The sequence below is a fragment of the Cheilinus undulatus genome, linkage group 24 (assembly GCF_018320785.1).
Source record: "Cheilinus undulatus linkage group 24, ASM1832078v1, whole genome shotgun sequence".
Lineage (NCBI taxonomy): Eukaryota > Metazoa > Chordata > Actinopteri > Labriformes > Labridae > Cheilinus > Cheilinus undulatus.
This window is the reverse complement of record NC_054888.1, coordinates 12,187,591-12,202,731: the sequence shown is the minus strand read 5'-3', so window position 1 is coordinate 12,202,731 and position 15,141 is coordinate 12,187,591. Positions and strand designations below refer to the sequence as shown.

At 36.9% G+C, this 15,141-nt stretch overlaps 2 protein-coding genes across 5 annotated transcripts; both read right to left on the bottom strand.

Annotated features, from left to right (window-relative positions):
• Nucleotides 1-1,798: 1,798 nt before the first annotated feature.
• On the bottom strand, nt 1,799-5,384 carry LOC121506074. Its single transcript, XM_041781580.1, has 5 exons — nt 5,092-5,384; nt 2,481-2,792; nt 2,154-2,277; nt 1,990-2,026; nt 1,799-1,898 (listed from the first exon to the last, which is right to left on the bottom strand). The coding sequence occupies exons 1-5, from the start codon at nt 5,153-5,155 to the stop codon at nt 1,806-1,808; spliced, it is 630 nt and encodes a 209-aa protein (XP_041637514.1). The 5' UTR covers nt 5,156-5,384; the 3' UTR covers nt 1,799-1,805.
• A 1,631-nt stretch (nt 5,385-7,015) lies between these two features.
• LOC121506414 lies at nt 7,016-12,790 on the bottom strand. 4 transcript variants are annotated; one of them, XM_041782211.1, is made up of 7 exons: nt 12,629-12,790; nt 10,779-10,930; nt 10,563-10,619; nt 9,829-10,137; nt 7,834-7,872; nt 7,433-7,523; nt 7,016-7,224 (listed from the first exon to the last, which is right to left on the bottom strand). In XM_041782211.1, exons 2-6 carry the CDS (start codon nt 10,840-10,842, stop codon nt 7,459-7,461), a joined length of 534 nt encoding a protein of 177 aa, XP_041638145.1. In that variant the 5' UTR covers nt 10,843-10,930; nt 12,629-12,790; the 3' UTR covers nt 7,016-7,224; nt 7,433-7,458. The 4 variants fall into 4 exon arrangements, with proteins under 4 accessions (XP_041638145.1, XP_041638143.1, XP_041638146.1 ...); XM_041782209.1 differs by lacking the exon at nt 10,779-10,930; XM_041782212.1 differs by lacking the exon at nt 12,629-12,790 and having other exon boundaries at nt 10,779-10,934.
• Between the last annotated feature and the right edge of the window lie 2,351 nt (nt 12,791-15,141).

Sequence of the window (15,141 nt, the reverse complement as noted above, 5' to 3'; positions counted from 1 at the left end):
CTTCCCAAAAAATGCTGTAAAAATAATATATATTAATATTGTTTTCTACTTTAAAAAAGACAGTATTTTTAAGGACTAATTAAGAATAAAATATAAATATCAAATATTAGTTATATTTGGGGGATTTTACCCCTTTAAAGGCTATCATGTTTAAACAATGCCATTGTTTTTAATAAAAACAAAAATACCATAAAACAATTTCAAGGAGTATTTGCTCATTATTATCATTATTATTATTATTATTACTGTACCTTCTTTATGACAATTATTTCATTTTTATTTTTCTTTTAATTTGACTTTTTTACTTTTATTATTATTATTATTATTATTATTATTAATATCATTATTATTATTATTATTATTATTGTTGTTGTTGTTGTTGTTATTATTATCATCATCATTATTATTATTATTATTATTATTATTATTATTATTATTATTATCGTTATTATTATTATTATTATTATTATTATTATTGTTATTATTATTATAACTGTACTTTCTTTATGAAAATTATTTCATTTTTATTTTTGTTTTAATTTGACTTTTTTACTTTTATTATTATTATTATTATTATTATTATTATTATTATTATTAATATCATTATATTATTATTATTATTATTATTATTATTATTATTAATATCATTATTATTATTATTATTATTATTATTATTAACATTATATTTATTATTATTATTATTAATACCATTATTATTATTATTATAAATATTATTATTATTATTATTATTATTATTATTATTATATTTATTATTATATCTATTATTATCATCAGTGCCTGAGATTGGTCAATTATTGAAAGCAACTCTGATTTTGATGCTTCATCATCTACAGTGTCAGATTTAAAACAAAACTTACATTCAAAGTCCTCATGACCAAAAAAGGTAGCTTCCCAAAAAACAGCCGTAAAAATGAAATAGATTGATTTTTTTTCACCATTTTAAATGAGTTAATCTTTTAAAACTGAAATATACATAAAGGTTTATTATACTTCTAAGATTTTACCCCTTTAAAGGCCAGTGTGTTTAGACACAGACACACCATTATCCAACATCAACAGTGACACACACTTATCCTTCAGCAGCATGGCATCCTTGCAGAAAAAGTGGACATGTGCAGCATGCTTTGAATGGGGGGAAATAGCTCCATCTGGTGGACAAATCGAAAAATTAGTCCGAAATGAAATCTTAACATAAAGGAATACATGAGTTTATGTTAAGATAAATGTGGGATCAAAAATGTATTTTTCAATGGATATTTTTTGTCCTTAGGAACAAATAAGTCCGTTTTTGTGCAGCTCAGCCATTTTAGGTTCATAAAAGGAACTTTAATGGCAATTCTAAATTTGAAAAACAAAAAAATGGGTATCCTCTTGCAAATTTGAGCTATATTCACTCAACACAGCCAAAATGTCTTAGAAATAGAAAAACTGAATGGCATAAAATGACTGTAGGATCTCTTAAGGGTTAACTGTTTTAATAATCTCTATTTACAAAATGAACACACTGTCATCACAGTTATGTTAAACAGAGTCAGTCAAACACAGCAGGTCATCAAAAAGAGAAACGGGGCCATCTTGTGGATAACTGACCTACTTTCACTTTCTACACAGTAAACAAAGGAAGCAGAGGCTGCAGATCTACAGCAGCCCTTTGGCTTTTACAAGCAAACCTACAGTGATGTTGATCACTGTGCATTAAAGCTTAAAAACATATTTACAAGAGCTAGAACTTCACAACAACCCTCCTGCTTGCTTTCCCTCTCTGTTAAACATGTTTTAATAGTTCATGTTGGTGGAGAGCTGAACAGTTTGACAGTTGAGTAGAGTCCATTTTCTCTCTGGGTGAAGGTGCTGTAGGGTTCAATGTCAGGAGGATCCTGCAGCAAAAGAAAACATTTAGTTTACTGACAAAGAAAACAATAAAAGCTGAATGCACTGAGATATAAAGAGATGTTTTTCTTCTAGTACCATGTTTGGAGGGCTGCTCAGGGGCTCTGCTTGTTTCCTGTAAAGTTAAAAATAAATCTGTTCACAGAGAATTTGCTGTGCAGGTCAGGATAAAAAAAAAACACTGGTCAGAATTAAATAACAGGTGCATTCTGGTCCAGATAGGATGGCTCCAGTAGTCTTACCTGTGATGTAACCTCCTGCAGACAAGCCCAAGGATGGCTGCAGTTATAACGATGACTGAAATTCCACCAACAAAAGGAAAGAGCTGCTCTGGTTTCTCACTGCTGTGTACTTCATTCTCTGAAACTTGAAAAAAAAAAAAGTTAGAAGTTTTACACCACTGTTTGGTATTTTAAAGCACAGTAGGCTGCTGAATGCTGTTTGTAGTTTTGTTCTAACAGAGTTAACAAATTAAATGAGTTTTTTTTATGAATGAGTAGACTTTCAAATTAAGAGTGATGAGAAAAAAACATGGAGGATACAGCCAAAGTAAAATATTTGTGAATTACCATCAAAACGGACACTGAGCTCTAGAGTGAATGTTCCACCTGTTTGTGAACATTCACAGGTGATGTTCCCATGATCCTCTGGGGTTAAGTCTTTCCACTGGATAAACACAGTCTCATTCTTTTTCACAAGTCTGAATCTTGAGTCACATTTATCCTCAATTTTCCCTCCATCTCGATACAACAGACTACAGTTTTGTCCCATTCTTCTCTCTGTTCTGATCTTACAAACGATCAGCATGATGTTGTTCATCGTGTCATTGAAGCACACTGACAGAACTCCTCGTTCTCTCCTGATGGTTTCCTCTCGTGTTCCTGCAAACAAAGGAAAGATATGATGCATTTTTTCATGATTATGACAAGTAGAATACAAAGGCTCTTTAGATGCACGATAAACTCTCCAGTGTCATCATGAGCTCAAACTGTTTGGAACCAGACTCCCACCCTCAGAGTTAGCTGAGCCCCTGAAAAACCCAGAGAATGGGCCCTCCCCTTTAGTCATTTACTGATGATGTCAATGTATGTGTGTTGGATCAATAGCATTGGTGCTAGCATCCTGGCTAACAGTTATTCATGCTAGAGCTGAAAAGTGTGTCAGCTAGTACTGGGTTCTAAAATTATTTATTCCCAGTACTTTTAAACCAGTTTTTCTGTCCATTATCACCACATCTTTGTGATGCCCTCTGACATTTTTTTTCCCACTTATTGTCCATTTTTGCTGCTTATCAACCATTTTATCACTATTCACTCATATTGTGCCACTTTTTTTGAGTTTTTTCCCATTATTATCCCATTTTTGCCCCTTTCCACTTATTTCTGCCACTTTCATTTTTAAATGCTTTTTGCCCATTTTTACCCATATTAGCATTTTTCTGCTCCTCTTTGACATTTTCTGTCACGTTCTGCAAAAACCTTTTGCAACTTTTGCCTACTTTAATCTTCTTTTGCTCATTTTGGATGCTTTTTAAACATTGTGCAATCATTCACCCAATTTTGTCAATTTTCCTGCCAGTTTGTGTGCAATTTTAACCCAATTTTGCTGCTTTTTTATCCCGTTTTTTTTCCATTTTTTGCCACTTTTTGTCCATTTTGCAACACTTTATTGGAACTTTTTCCCCAAGTTTTATCCTGTTTTTGCCCTTTTTTTTTTTTTTTTACACTTTGCCCATATTTTCAAATTTCCTCCCCCTCTTTGACATTTCTGCCACTTTTGTTTTGTTTGTTTTGTTTTGTTTTTTCACATTAGTATCCCATTTTTACCTCTTTCCACTAATTTCTGCCACTTTTATTTTCTAATGCTTTTTACCCCCTTTAAAAAAAAAAAAAAAAAAAAAAAAAAAAATATTAGCAATTTTTTGCTCCTCTTTGAGATTTCCTGCAACTTCTGCCTACTTTTACCAGCTTTTGCTCATTTTGGATGCTTCTCAAACATTTTGCAATCAGTCATCCAATTTTGTTGATTTTCTGTCAGTTTTTCGGCAATTTTATCCCATTTTTGCTGCTTTTGCCCACTTTTGCCACTTTTTATCCACTTTGCACCACTTCATCGGGACTTTGCCCCCAGAGTTTATCCTGTTTTTGCCTTTTCTTTAACACTTTGCCCATATTTGCAATTTTCTCCCCCTCTGACATTTCTGCCACTTTTTGCATCTTGACCTACTTTAGCCATCTTTTGAAACTTTTTGCTGCTCTTCACACATTTTGAAATCTTTTGCCTAATGTTGTCAATATTTTTTTTTAATGTTTCCACTCATTTTCTGTCACTTTGTACCCATTTTTTCCCATTGATTTCTCAAATCATCCACTTGACCCATTTTACCACTCCTTGCCCATTTTGCACCAATTTTTAACACTTGAATACATTTATGCCACTATTAGCAACTTCTTTTTGTCACTTTTTATCAATTTTTGTCACTGTTTTGGGAGGCTTTTACTGGAAACAGTTACAAGAGACGAGGAGAGACATGCAGTAAAGGGGCCACAGGCTGGATTTGAACCCGGGCCCTTGACCACATGGTGCACGGCCCAAACCACAAGGCCACCTGTGCCCCCATTTTGTCCACTTGACCCACTTTTGCAACTTTCCGCTCATTTTTGTCATTTAAGAAAATATTCTAATCCACCTTTTGTCTCTTTTCACAATTGTTCAATCATTTTCTAAAAGGTTGTGTCAGTTTCTTTTACTCTGTCATCCTGACATTTGTGCTCATTATTGCCTGTTGCTATGCAACACTACTGTATTGACAAGAGGACTATTATTCATGCTAAATATATATTTTTTTTATTTCAGCTTTTCTTTGCAGTGGACTCTGATTTCTCTGACCTCCATGGGCCCCAGAAAGCTCTCCCCTTCATCCCCCCTTCAGGGCAGCCTTGTGGACACCTGTAGTTTCCTTACTTTGTACCAACAGTAGGGTGGATTTAAATGACTGGTGTATGTAGTAACACGGCTTATAGTCCTCTATCAATCATTTACATAAAAATATAAAACACTGCAGTTTAGCTTTAACTACATTTTGCATCTTGCATTTCTTAAATCTCATAGATTAATCTCACCAAAGAGAGCAGAACATAACAGCAGCATTAGAGAATGATAGAAGCTAATGTACTTTACCTTTGCTGTCGAGACACACCATAGCTGGCAGGATCAGAACGATAAACAGAGTCCAGTTCGCCATAATGGTCAAGAAGTAAGAGCTGCTGGTGGAGCACAAAAGTGATGTGAAGCTGGCACCTTGCTGCTCTTTTCTTTGTTTTCAGTCCTCCTGAAGGTGAGACATCGTCAGTAAAGGAAGTAGCTCTCCACACGCTTCTGGTTTCACATGAAAACACTCTTGAAAGTACAGTCGAGTTCCCAGGCTCCAGGTCCAGCTATAGGTGCACTAAATCTAACCAAGACTGTGTATTGTCTGCAGTGGTCTTCAGAGTGAATAGCTAAGACTTGTATGTCAAATATGTATGTCAGAGAGGTCACTAAAACTGTCATGCCTACTTTTGTGGCCACAACATATTTAGCAGCATGAGCAGTAAATACAGTGCTGTGGTTTCTGCAGCTCAGTATTATCAGCCTATCTGAGACTTCACAATGTACTCTGAAAAACCAGAGTCCTGCAGGTGTCAGAACAATTCTCTACTGCTGTAAGTACATTAAAGAGAAGTTCATAATCCTAGGACTCAGAAATCTCAGAAATCACATAAATCACAGATATTACTTTCAACATTGTTATGGTAACCATGCATGAGCAGAGGGGGGCTAAGGGCCGCTCATTCAGGTCTTTGGTTCAAAGGTATTCAGGTTATCAGCTTCCTCGCCTCATCAAGTCAATGAAGCAATCGTGCTACAAATGATGCTAATAGAACATTTTAGTTCATTATTATTTACTCATGCAGGTGTCCATGTCAAAACCAAACTTAAGAAAAGTGATCACATTTCCTCATTTGATGCTCAAAGCTGAAACCAGGTCATCATGTGGGCGACATGTCAGTTTGACACACATCTATTGATCAAAATAGACACATGTGTACCTGAAGCAGCATGCGGTGCACTCACATTAGCTTTGTTTTGGTTTTAGAGCATCAAATGAGAACCAACGTACCAGTGCAGCTTCTACTTTCCTCTTTCTCTCATCAGTGGTGCAGAAAAACTCATTTAGGTAACTTTGTTATTTTAGTTATAACACTAGAAATCACTCCTGAAGACATGACTAATAGAGTAAAGATCCTGGAGTAGCACGATAAAGCAAATTTTCTGTAAAAAGGAATGAAAAGGAATGACAGTACAATAAAAAAGAGACCTTAAAAGTGTAAAAATTCCCATTATGAAGGTCAGGATTGGATTCTTGTGATCTTTGGGCCTTCATGTGGCATTGCATTAAAAACAGACGTGATTCTGTTCATGAAATCACTGCATCGGCTCAGGAACACTTCCAGAATCATTCTGTCAACAAGGTTGGCCATGCCATCCAAAAATGAAAGCTAAAGCTGTATCATACAGAGGAAAAGCCATATGTGAACACCATCCAGAAATGCTGCTGTCGAAACGGAAAACTGTTCTGTGGTCAGAGGAACCAAATTTAACAGTTTTTTGAAAACCACAGACGTTGTGTCCTCAAAAGGTCTCTGCACATGCCTTATTTTAATTTTTGAAAAATGTATTTTAAAGTTTTCAAATTATTCATTCATAACACAAAGTCCTCGTATCATGTATGAATTATTTGAAAGGCAACCTGACAATAGACACACACACATACACTGAAGTTAAATTCAATACAAGTGCCTTATATCAAAGTTAAGCTGATTTTCTTTTCCTTTATCTTTCCATGTTTAAAACTGTCATGGTTTAGTCTATCAAATTCTATTTTAATCAATAAAAAACTCCTGACTACAAACTTCTTAACATCCTTACAGTGAGTAACAAAGCTGACTGAGAATAAATGATCACAACGGTGACAACTGAGCTTTGTCATTCAAGAGCAACACTGTGATGCATTCTTTTATTGACGAACAACAAATGTCAAGAAATCCACTAAGAGTGTAACAGATTTTTAACTCAGGTGTGCTAAGATTTAAGAGAAGACAAAGGAAGATTTAAATGCAGAAAAATTGAGATTTGATATGAAAAGTGGGTGCAAATAAGGACTCAGTTTAAGTCTGTTGGTTTAATTTTCTTGTCTTCTGAGGCTCTCCAGCCATGCCTCCTCAGGAAGTTCTGCACCTAAACCAGACTCCCATGCAGCTTTTGTTTTGTCTGTAACCACAAACACAACAGAGAAACATGTTTCATATTAAAGGGGTCTGACTCCACAATAACATCAGCTGAATATTGGGTGGTGTATGTAGAGAGACAGGAACGCTTTCTTCACAAACGTGTATAAAGATATCAGTTAATTCTGCAACTTGGATCAGCCTCTCTCTAAATGATTCGTATTTTCTGTATTGATTAAGTTTTATTTCACTGCTGTTGTTGTGATGAAGAGGTCGCTCAGTAAAGGTCACTTGATGGTTGCTGAAGGTTTGAGTCGAGGTCATCTAGGTCCTCTCCAGCCCCTGAAAAACATCCAAAATTCAAATAGATTAGTATGAAAAAATGTCAAATTAAATGGTTAAGACACCTGAACTGAAAAAAGCATCAACGTTAGTCTCGTCTTTAAAAATAACAAAATGCAATAAAGAGGAGCATACAAGGTAAAGTGCAGATCATAGTTTTACATTTTTCAGCAGCATTAACCTTCAGAACAAAACAACAGCAAGATAAAGTAAGAATAAAAAGTTGCTTATGCGTTATATTTCACAATCCAGATTAACACCACTGTTAGTCCAGCCACAAAGAGAACAAAAGTCATGATGATCACAGCACCTGATGGTAAACTGTCGCTGCCCTTTTCCTCCAGAGCATCTTTAAAATAAAAAGGTATCATTTTTGTATTAATGAAACATGATTCAGCTCTTTAACATAAATATAAAGCTTCATCTGCCAAAAATTAAAAACTTATTCAATCATGTGAACCGCCTCCATTTTACATCAGAAATCTGGCAAGAATGACATCTATTTAAATCAAAACATCAAACCAAAGAAACCCCGATCTAACAGTGGGGGATGACCTGTATGAAAGCCCAGAAATGTTTGGTCAATATAAGAAAAAGTCAGAATAATGAGATGAAAGGTTAAAATTATGAAATAAAAGCCAAAATTTTTGATTTAAGGTTCATTTGCGAAGCCCCTGGACCCCTCATTTAAGTCTTTGGTTTGATGGTATTCAGGTTATCAGCGTCTTTGTCTCATGAAGAAAACAATGAAAGCAACTATACTGTGCAATGCTGCTAGTAGAACATTTTAGTTCATTATTATTTACACATGCAGGTGTCCATGTAAAAACCAAACTTAAGAAAAGTGATCACGTTTCCTCATCTGATGCTCCAAAGCTGAAACTAGGTCATCATGTGGGCGTCATGTCAGTTTGATACACATCTATTGATTTAAATAGACACATGTGCAGCTGAAGTAGCATGCGGTGCACTCACACCAGCTTTGTTTTGGTTTTAGAGCATCAAATAAGAACCAACGTACCAGTGCAGCTTCTACTTTCCATTTTCTCTCATCAGTGGTGCAGAAAAACTACTTTAGGTAACTTTGTAATTTTAGTTATATATAAGTGAGAATATATAAGTGTTAAATAGTTATTATAAGTGAGATGTGCAGCTTTTCTACATTGTTTAAAAAATGGTCAATTTTTCATTCAAATATGGTTACAGGTCCGCCTTCGGTCATGATGTTTTGTTCAAATTTTGAGTTGTTTCAAAAATGGTCAATTTATTGCACAAAAATGGCAACAGGTTCAAGGTCGTGGCTTTTTGGTCAAATTTTATTGATGAAAAAAAAGGTTATTTTTGGCCAAAATTTTGCAGCAGGTCAGCAGTTGTGACATTTTGGTCAAATTTTGAGTCATTTCTAAAGTTGTTTATTTCTCACCCAAATTTAGTGACAGTTCCACAGAGATAGTTTTTTAGTTGTGGTCAGGACTTTTTGAAATTGTCCTTTTAGCTCTTAATTTTGACTTCTTATCACACAATTTTGACTTTTCTTGATTCTGACTTTTCATATTTTTACTTCTTGTCTCATAACTTCAACTTTAATATAATTCTTATTTACTTTCTCAGCATTTCAACTTTCCTACTAACTATGACTGTATCATATGTAGCCCAGTCTAAAATATGTCATTTCAGACAAATACATATGTCAAAAGTCTCTAAAAATACATTTTAATAAAGTTCTTTTAAGAGAGTGAAACATTTTAAGCATCAAACCAGATAAATGTTCATAAAAGAGCAAAATGTTATGTTAAAAATGTTTAAGTTAATGAGTTCATAATGGTTTAAAAACAAGTGATTTTTCCTCCTGTTATACAGGTTAGCCAGAAGCCAAATAAATCAAAGTACCCAGGGCCCTGCCCATAGTACTACAACTCCTTTAATATTATATTACACCTATAGCTACATGGGTCGGGTGCTACAGATAGTTTCAAACTTTTATATCAAAGTTATGACTTACTTTTCTCTAAATCTGACTAAAGATGTTTTGTAACACCTAGGGTTCATATTTTTTGTGGCAGAAATGTGCGTCCATACATGTGAGGAGCCATGGGCCGTTTTGACCATTTTCTGACAAATGGTTTGATGATTTTGGTTTCTATTAACTGTTGTGTCATATTGTGGTCAATTAGTTATACAGTGTAATTCATTCAAGTTTTTCTACTTCACTCTGAAGTGACTTGAAAGTTCTACTTTTTTTTAGCCGTGTAGTACAAGGACAAGACCTTTAGACAATTCACAAGACAAAAAATTATATATTTACCATCCACAGAGAAATTTAGATAGAGAATGAATGTTCCATTCAAATTTGAACATTCACAGGTGATGTTCCCATGATCCTCTGGGGTTAGGCTGTTCCACTGGAGAAATACAGTCTGACTCTGTGTCACGAGTCTAAATTTAGAGTCACATTTGTTCTCAAAGTCACGTCCATCTCGATACAACAGACTACAATCTTCTCCTCTTCTCTCCATTCTGATTTGACAAACAATCAGAACAACTAAACTCTGAGTGTCATTGCAGCATATCGGCGTAACGCCTCGTTTTCTCCCAGCAGTTTCCACCCGTGTAGCTGCAAACACAGGAGAGACATCTTTATGCATCATTTTCCTGAATTCATTCTCATACAATTTAACTCTATTACTGTAAGTGAGCTAAGGCTACTTTACCCCCCTTTTTTGGCTAAAATGGACTTTTATTTTGAGGGAGAAAATAGAAACTGGAGCATAAATTTTCAGAGTAACTGCACAACAGATCAAAGAGTAAAGGGTGAACGAAAACAGCAAAGAAAAATGGTAAAAATGAGAATTTAGCACCTCCTAAAGCAGCATTAAGGACGCATCTTTCCTTGAAATAAACCACACAATCATCAGTTTGAGAATTGAACAGTCTTTCAGTAAATTCAGGGATTTTAAGATGATTATTATCTACAAATGATTCTGCTGTGAAACTGAGCCACTGAACAGACTTTGTGGGATTAATGCTCCTGTACTGTACCTCCATTCTCACTGTGTGTGCAAACAGGTCGGACCCCTGCAGTATCCTCAGCAGTCACTGCAAACAGAAGGGGCTTTAAAATGAATGTTCAGAACCATACAATACAACATGATGGGACACAACTTGCTTACACCAGAGATACCATAACAATGCAGACAATGTGTACTGGTCCACTGAGACTGTGACATTAAAAAACCATAACTTTTTGTACTTTACCTTTCTTGGAGAGACACGTCAAAGCCGACAGGAACAGAACAATAAACTGGGTCCATTTCGCCATTTTAGTCTAAGAGTGAAAGCTGCCAGTAGAGCAAATTTTGTCGTAGGTTGGCACCTTGTGGTTTCTCACTTTCGCACTGATGAAGTCTCTGATAAAAGAAGCATTACTTCACATGCCTCTGCTAACATTTGGCGACTCTTTTCTTGCTGTCGATGGTCAAGTTCTCAGGCTGCAGTTTGAGCTTCATGCACTACAAGTCTAACCAACACTATTATTATCTACAGTGGTCTTCAGTTTGAGAGCTGCATGACACAAACCCACTAACACTGACATGTTCCTACCAGAGGCCTTGACATATTTAGAGGCCTGAGCTCACGCAGTGAACACGGAGCTCTGTGGTTTCTGCAGCCTGCACAAAAAGATGTCTTCACCTTCTTGGAAGAACCTACACTCATGTTTCTCATTCAAAACCCAAAGTTAGGAGAATTACCCTCCATATATGACTGCTAACTGCAAACCTGCTTGAGTTGCATCAACCAAATGTCCTTCATCATGACCGCACTGGAGCTGCTTGAGCAACACAGAGGTAGCAGATGAAAGGAAGTGGTCCAAACAGGAAGAGAAAGACATTTCCTTTTATTTAGTTGAAATTCTAACATTATTTTGTGTTAAACTACAAAGCTACATCTACGATCACAGACTCAAGATTGTATGTCTTTAAACATTAATGATCATGTAGAGGTCAACTAAACTCAGTCCTTCCTTACTGAAGTGTCCAAAAGCCAGAGATGAACCTGCTGTTTCCCCTCATGTTTGTTCATGTCTCTGGCTGCATGTTAAAATCCATTTATGCTCTAATTTCAGATGGATACAGACAAAAATAGAGAAGTTGGATGTTAGGAAACTGGTGACTTATGTAGAGCAGTTTGGTGTTCAAAAGAGAAGTTGGATGTGAGGGATCTAGTGACTTCCATCTATCTATGCATCCAATTTCCTCTGCTGATCCAGTTGGCAAGCAAGTCCACCCAGACATCCCTCTCCCCAACATTTCGGCATTCCAAGGCCAGATGTGATATATAATCCCAATAGTCCTGGGTCTATGCCTGAAAGACCTCCACAAGAAAGTGACCAGGAAGCATCCTGATCAGATGCCTGGACCACCTCAACCGACTCCTTTTGAGGCGAGATCCCTCCTCACCCTATCTCTAAGGCTGAGTGCAGACACCCTCCTGAGAAATCTGATTTTGACTGCTTGAGCCTGCAGTCTTGTTCTTTCAGTCATTACCCAGAGTTCATGAGATGGGGGTTGGGACGTAGATCAACTGGTAAATGAAGAGTTTTGCCTTCTGGCTCTGCTCCCTCTTCACTATTACAGTACAGAACAGCATCCTCAATACTGCCAATGCTGAACCAATTCACCTGTCGATCTCGTGGTCAGATCTACCCTCACTTGTGAACAAGACCCAGCGACACGAGAACTCCTACACCCTCCCCACCTGGAGGGAGCAATCCCTCGTTTCATGGAAGTGAACCATGGCCTCGGACTTGGAGGTGCTGACCCTCATCCCGACTGATTGGGTCACTAACTCCAGCATCCAGCTTCTCTATAGAAGACACCTAGGCCCCGTCCACACGGAGACGAATTCAGGAGTATAAGCAAAAGTTTTTTATCATGTCAGTGTTTCATCCACATGGAAATGGCATTTTGGGAGGCTGTAAAAGCTACTTTTGGAAACCGGGTCCCAGAATGCACGAATCTGTAAACACTCACCGTTTCGTCTCCATGTGGACAGCCAGCCGCATCTTTATTGAAATGATTACGTCACACATAGCGTAGCCCACTTACCCCGCATGTGCATAGCGAAGCCAAACAACAATAGCAGATTACGGAGGTGTGTTCGTACTGCAGAAGCTATAACGCTTATAATAGCTTTTATAGCAAAATCTGATGCTCCTTTACCATCACCAGGAACAACGTACACCATATGTTCTTCAATCCAACACGGAGAAAAACCAGAAGGGCAACTAGAAGAAAGTTTGTGGCAGTTTTCTGTGATCTTCTCTTTTTTGGTGCATCTCCGTGGCAGCAATACAGCGCCACATACAGGCTTGGCATATGTACTACAGCGTTTCCAGTCGTTCCGTGCTTATGCAGACATTTCCTGGAATGATCCCATATTTACTGAAAACGTTTTCAAAACGAAACGGAGATTTAACGTTTTGTGGACAAGGCCTAAATCTCTGGGTGTTAAGGATTTCGAGAATTAAATAAACAGATTCAGAGTTGGTGGTATTACGAAGAAGCTGGGTGGTTTTTGAGGGTACACTGAGAAAGTGGATGAGATGTTGTCTGTTTTGCTGTCTTCTTGTAGGATCTGAGCCGAGCCACATCGCTGTGATTAAAGTTCATTATAGAAATTTTGAAATCAAAATGAACCTCTGTTGCTCTGAAAATGTTCTTTATACCTAAAATGTTCGAAAGGCATTGATCCAGGTTTCCTCTCACATCTTCGCCGCTGTGCCGTGGACCAGTGTCACTCTCTCAACCCAATAACATAAAGCACTTCTTGTCTTGGTTTCTGACATGTTTCTTATCAAAGAGCTCTAACTCCAGAACAACATCTGACTGACTTTTGGTGTGTGTGTGTGTGTGGGTGTGGGTGGGTGTGTGTGTGTGTGTGGAGAAGATAGGGACACGTTATTAGTAGAGCTGCATATCTATAGATATGTAAAAAAAACGGTTTATGGATAGTGAGAATGCTGAAATGCATCAACATTATGGTTTGTTCTGCAACTTTGATCAGTGTCTCTATAAATAATTCACATTTGCTTTATTGTTTGAGGCTGAGTTCTTCTGGTGTTGCTCTGATGATGCACTGGAGAGATAGTTTGGTAGAGGTCACTTGTTGGTTGCTGAAGGCTTGAGTAGGGGTCCTCTCTGTCATCTCTTCCCTATAAAAACATTCAAAAATCCAGATGGATTAGATTGCAAAAATGTCAATCGTTCAATCAATCTGAATGTTTGAAACACATTTGAGAATATAGACTGTAATTATAGTTCACTCACCAAAGGTTGAAAAGTTTCCTGCTCAGATCCAGGAGCAGCAGATCTTGAAGAAACTCTATAAAAGAGAATTATTTAAATCAACTATCAGAACAATACGACAGCAAGAAAAGTTATTACAAAAAGTCACTTACACATGATAGTTCATAATCCACCCTAATCCCACAATCACTGCAGTTATCAAGCTGATTAAAGTCACTCCAGACAAAAAGACGATAATAGTTATCAGGATAAAAACATGATTTAATTCTGATGGTGAATTGCTGTGGCCCCCAAAGTCTCTAAAAGAAAAAAAAGGAAATGTTTAATGTTTTCTATTCATGATTCAGTTCTTTAATATGAATATAAACCCTGTTATCTTCTGCTAATTAAACAACATGTCTTTCTACTTTGCTTTCTGTTGTAATTTTGAGTTCAGCCCTCAGTGGGTTGATAACTTTTTAAAATGTTTTTCAATTTAACCTTCATTTGTCAGGGAACCTCCTTGAGGTTAGAAATGTCTTTTTCTAAGAGTGTCCTGGTCAGGACAGGCAGCAGCTCAGTTTACAAAGTTACAGACAGGCGATGAGCAGATATGAACACAAGTCTGTCAAAATTGGCAAACAGGACTTAAAAAAAAAAACATAGATTACATAAAACATCTATAAACAGATGTGTCTACATCCTCTAGCATCCTCTTAAAAATGTCCAGTTAGACCTGGGATGGATTATCAGAATCTGTGTGGGATTGGACGCACCTGTTGCAGGTGCAAGCAGGAATGGACCGCAGACGTTGCATGAGTTGGGCTATTTTAGAGCTCCAGTGTCTGAACATGTGAACTCTGAGATGAGGCGTCATGTACAAAACATCTCCATAGTCCAACACTGACATCAAAGTGGCAGCAACCAGTCTCTTTTTTTGACTCAGAGGAAAGGCAGAAATAACCCTGAAATAGTGTTTCAGTTTTAACTGTTTAACCAGCAGCTGAACGTGAGGAGCAAAAGAGATTCATCAATTAAAAAATATGGAGCTGTGGCCCAAAACAGTCTCAATCTGTCGACCCTGAGGAGTGACGATTGAGGGCAGGTTTTGTGGCTTAGACTCAGCATTTAACTGAACAGTGTTAAAAGCAAGTTGTTGCTGAATTTTCACCAGTCAGGTCTGGAGCGGATGCTGAATTGTACAGTGTCATCAGCATAAAAGTGAAGTTTTGCATTCGCCACATTTTGATTCAGGCTATTAAAATAGAGAATACAAAGGAGAGCCCCAGGACTGTCTCTTAAGACATTATTTCTGGGAGCAGAAGTTTAACCTT

Bases quoted from the DNA above. Each gene is read 5' to 3' on its own strand.
- LOC121506074 (XM_041781580.1), bottom strand. From the start codon at position 5,155: ATGGCGAACTGGACTCTGTTTATCGTTCTGATCCTGCCAGCTATGGTG. The intron at 2,278-2,480 runs GTAATTCACAAA...TTTTTTTTCAAG, and splicing joins GCTCAGTGTCCGTTTTGATG to TTTCAGAGAATGAAGTACAC. The intron at 1,899-1,989 runs GTACTAGAAGAA...CTTTTGCTGCAG, and splicing joins TGAGCAGCCCTCCAAACATG to GATCCTCCTGACATTGAACC.
- LOC121506414 (XM_041782209.1), bottom strand. From the start codon at position 12,767: ATGGTGTACGTTGTTCCTGGTGATGGTAAAGGAGCATCAGATTTTGCT. The intron at 10,620-12,628 runs GTAAGTGGGCTA...TTCTGTTTGCAG, and splicing joins CTTCGCTATGCACATGCGGG to TGACTGCTGAGGATACTGCA. The intron at 10,138-10,562 runs GTACAGTACAGG...CTGTGTTTGCAG, and splicing joins CACACACAGTGAGAATGGAG to CTACACGGGTGGAAACTGCT.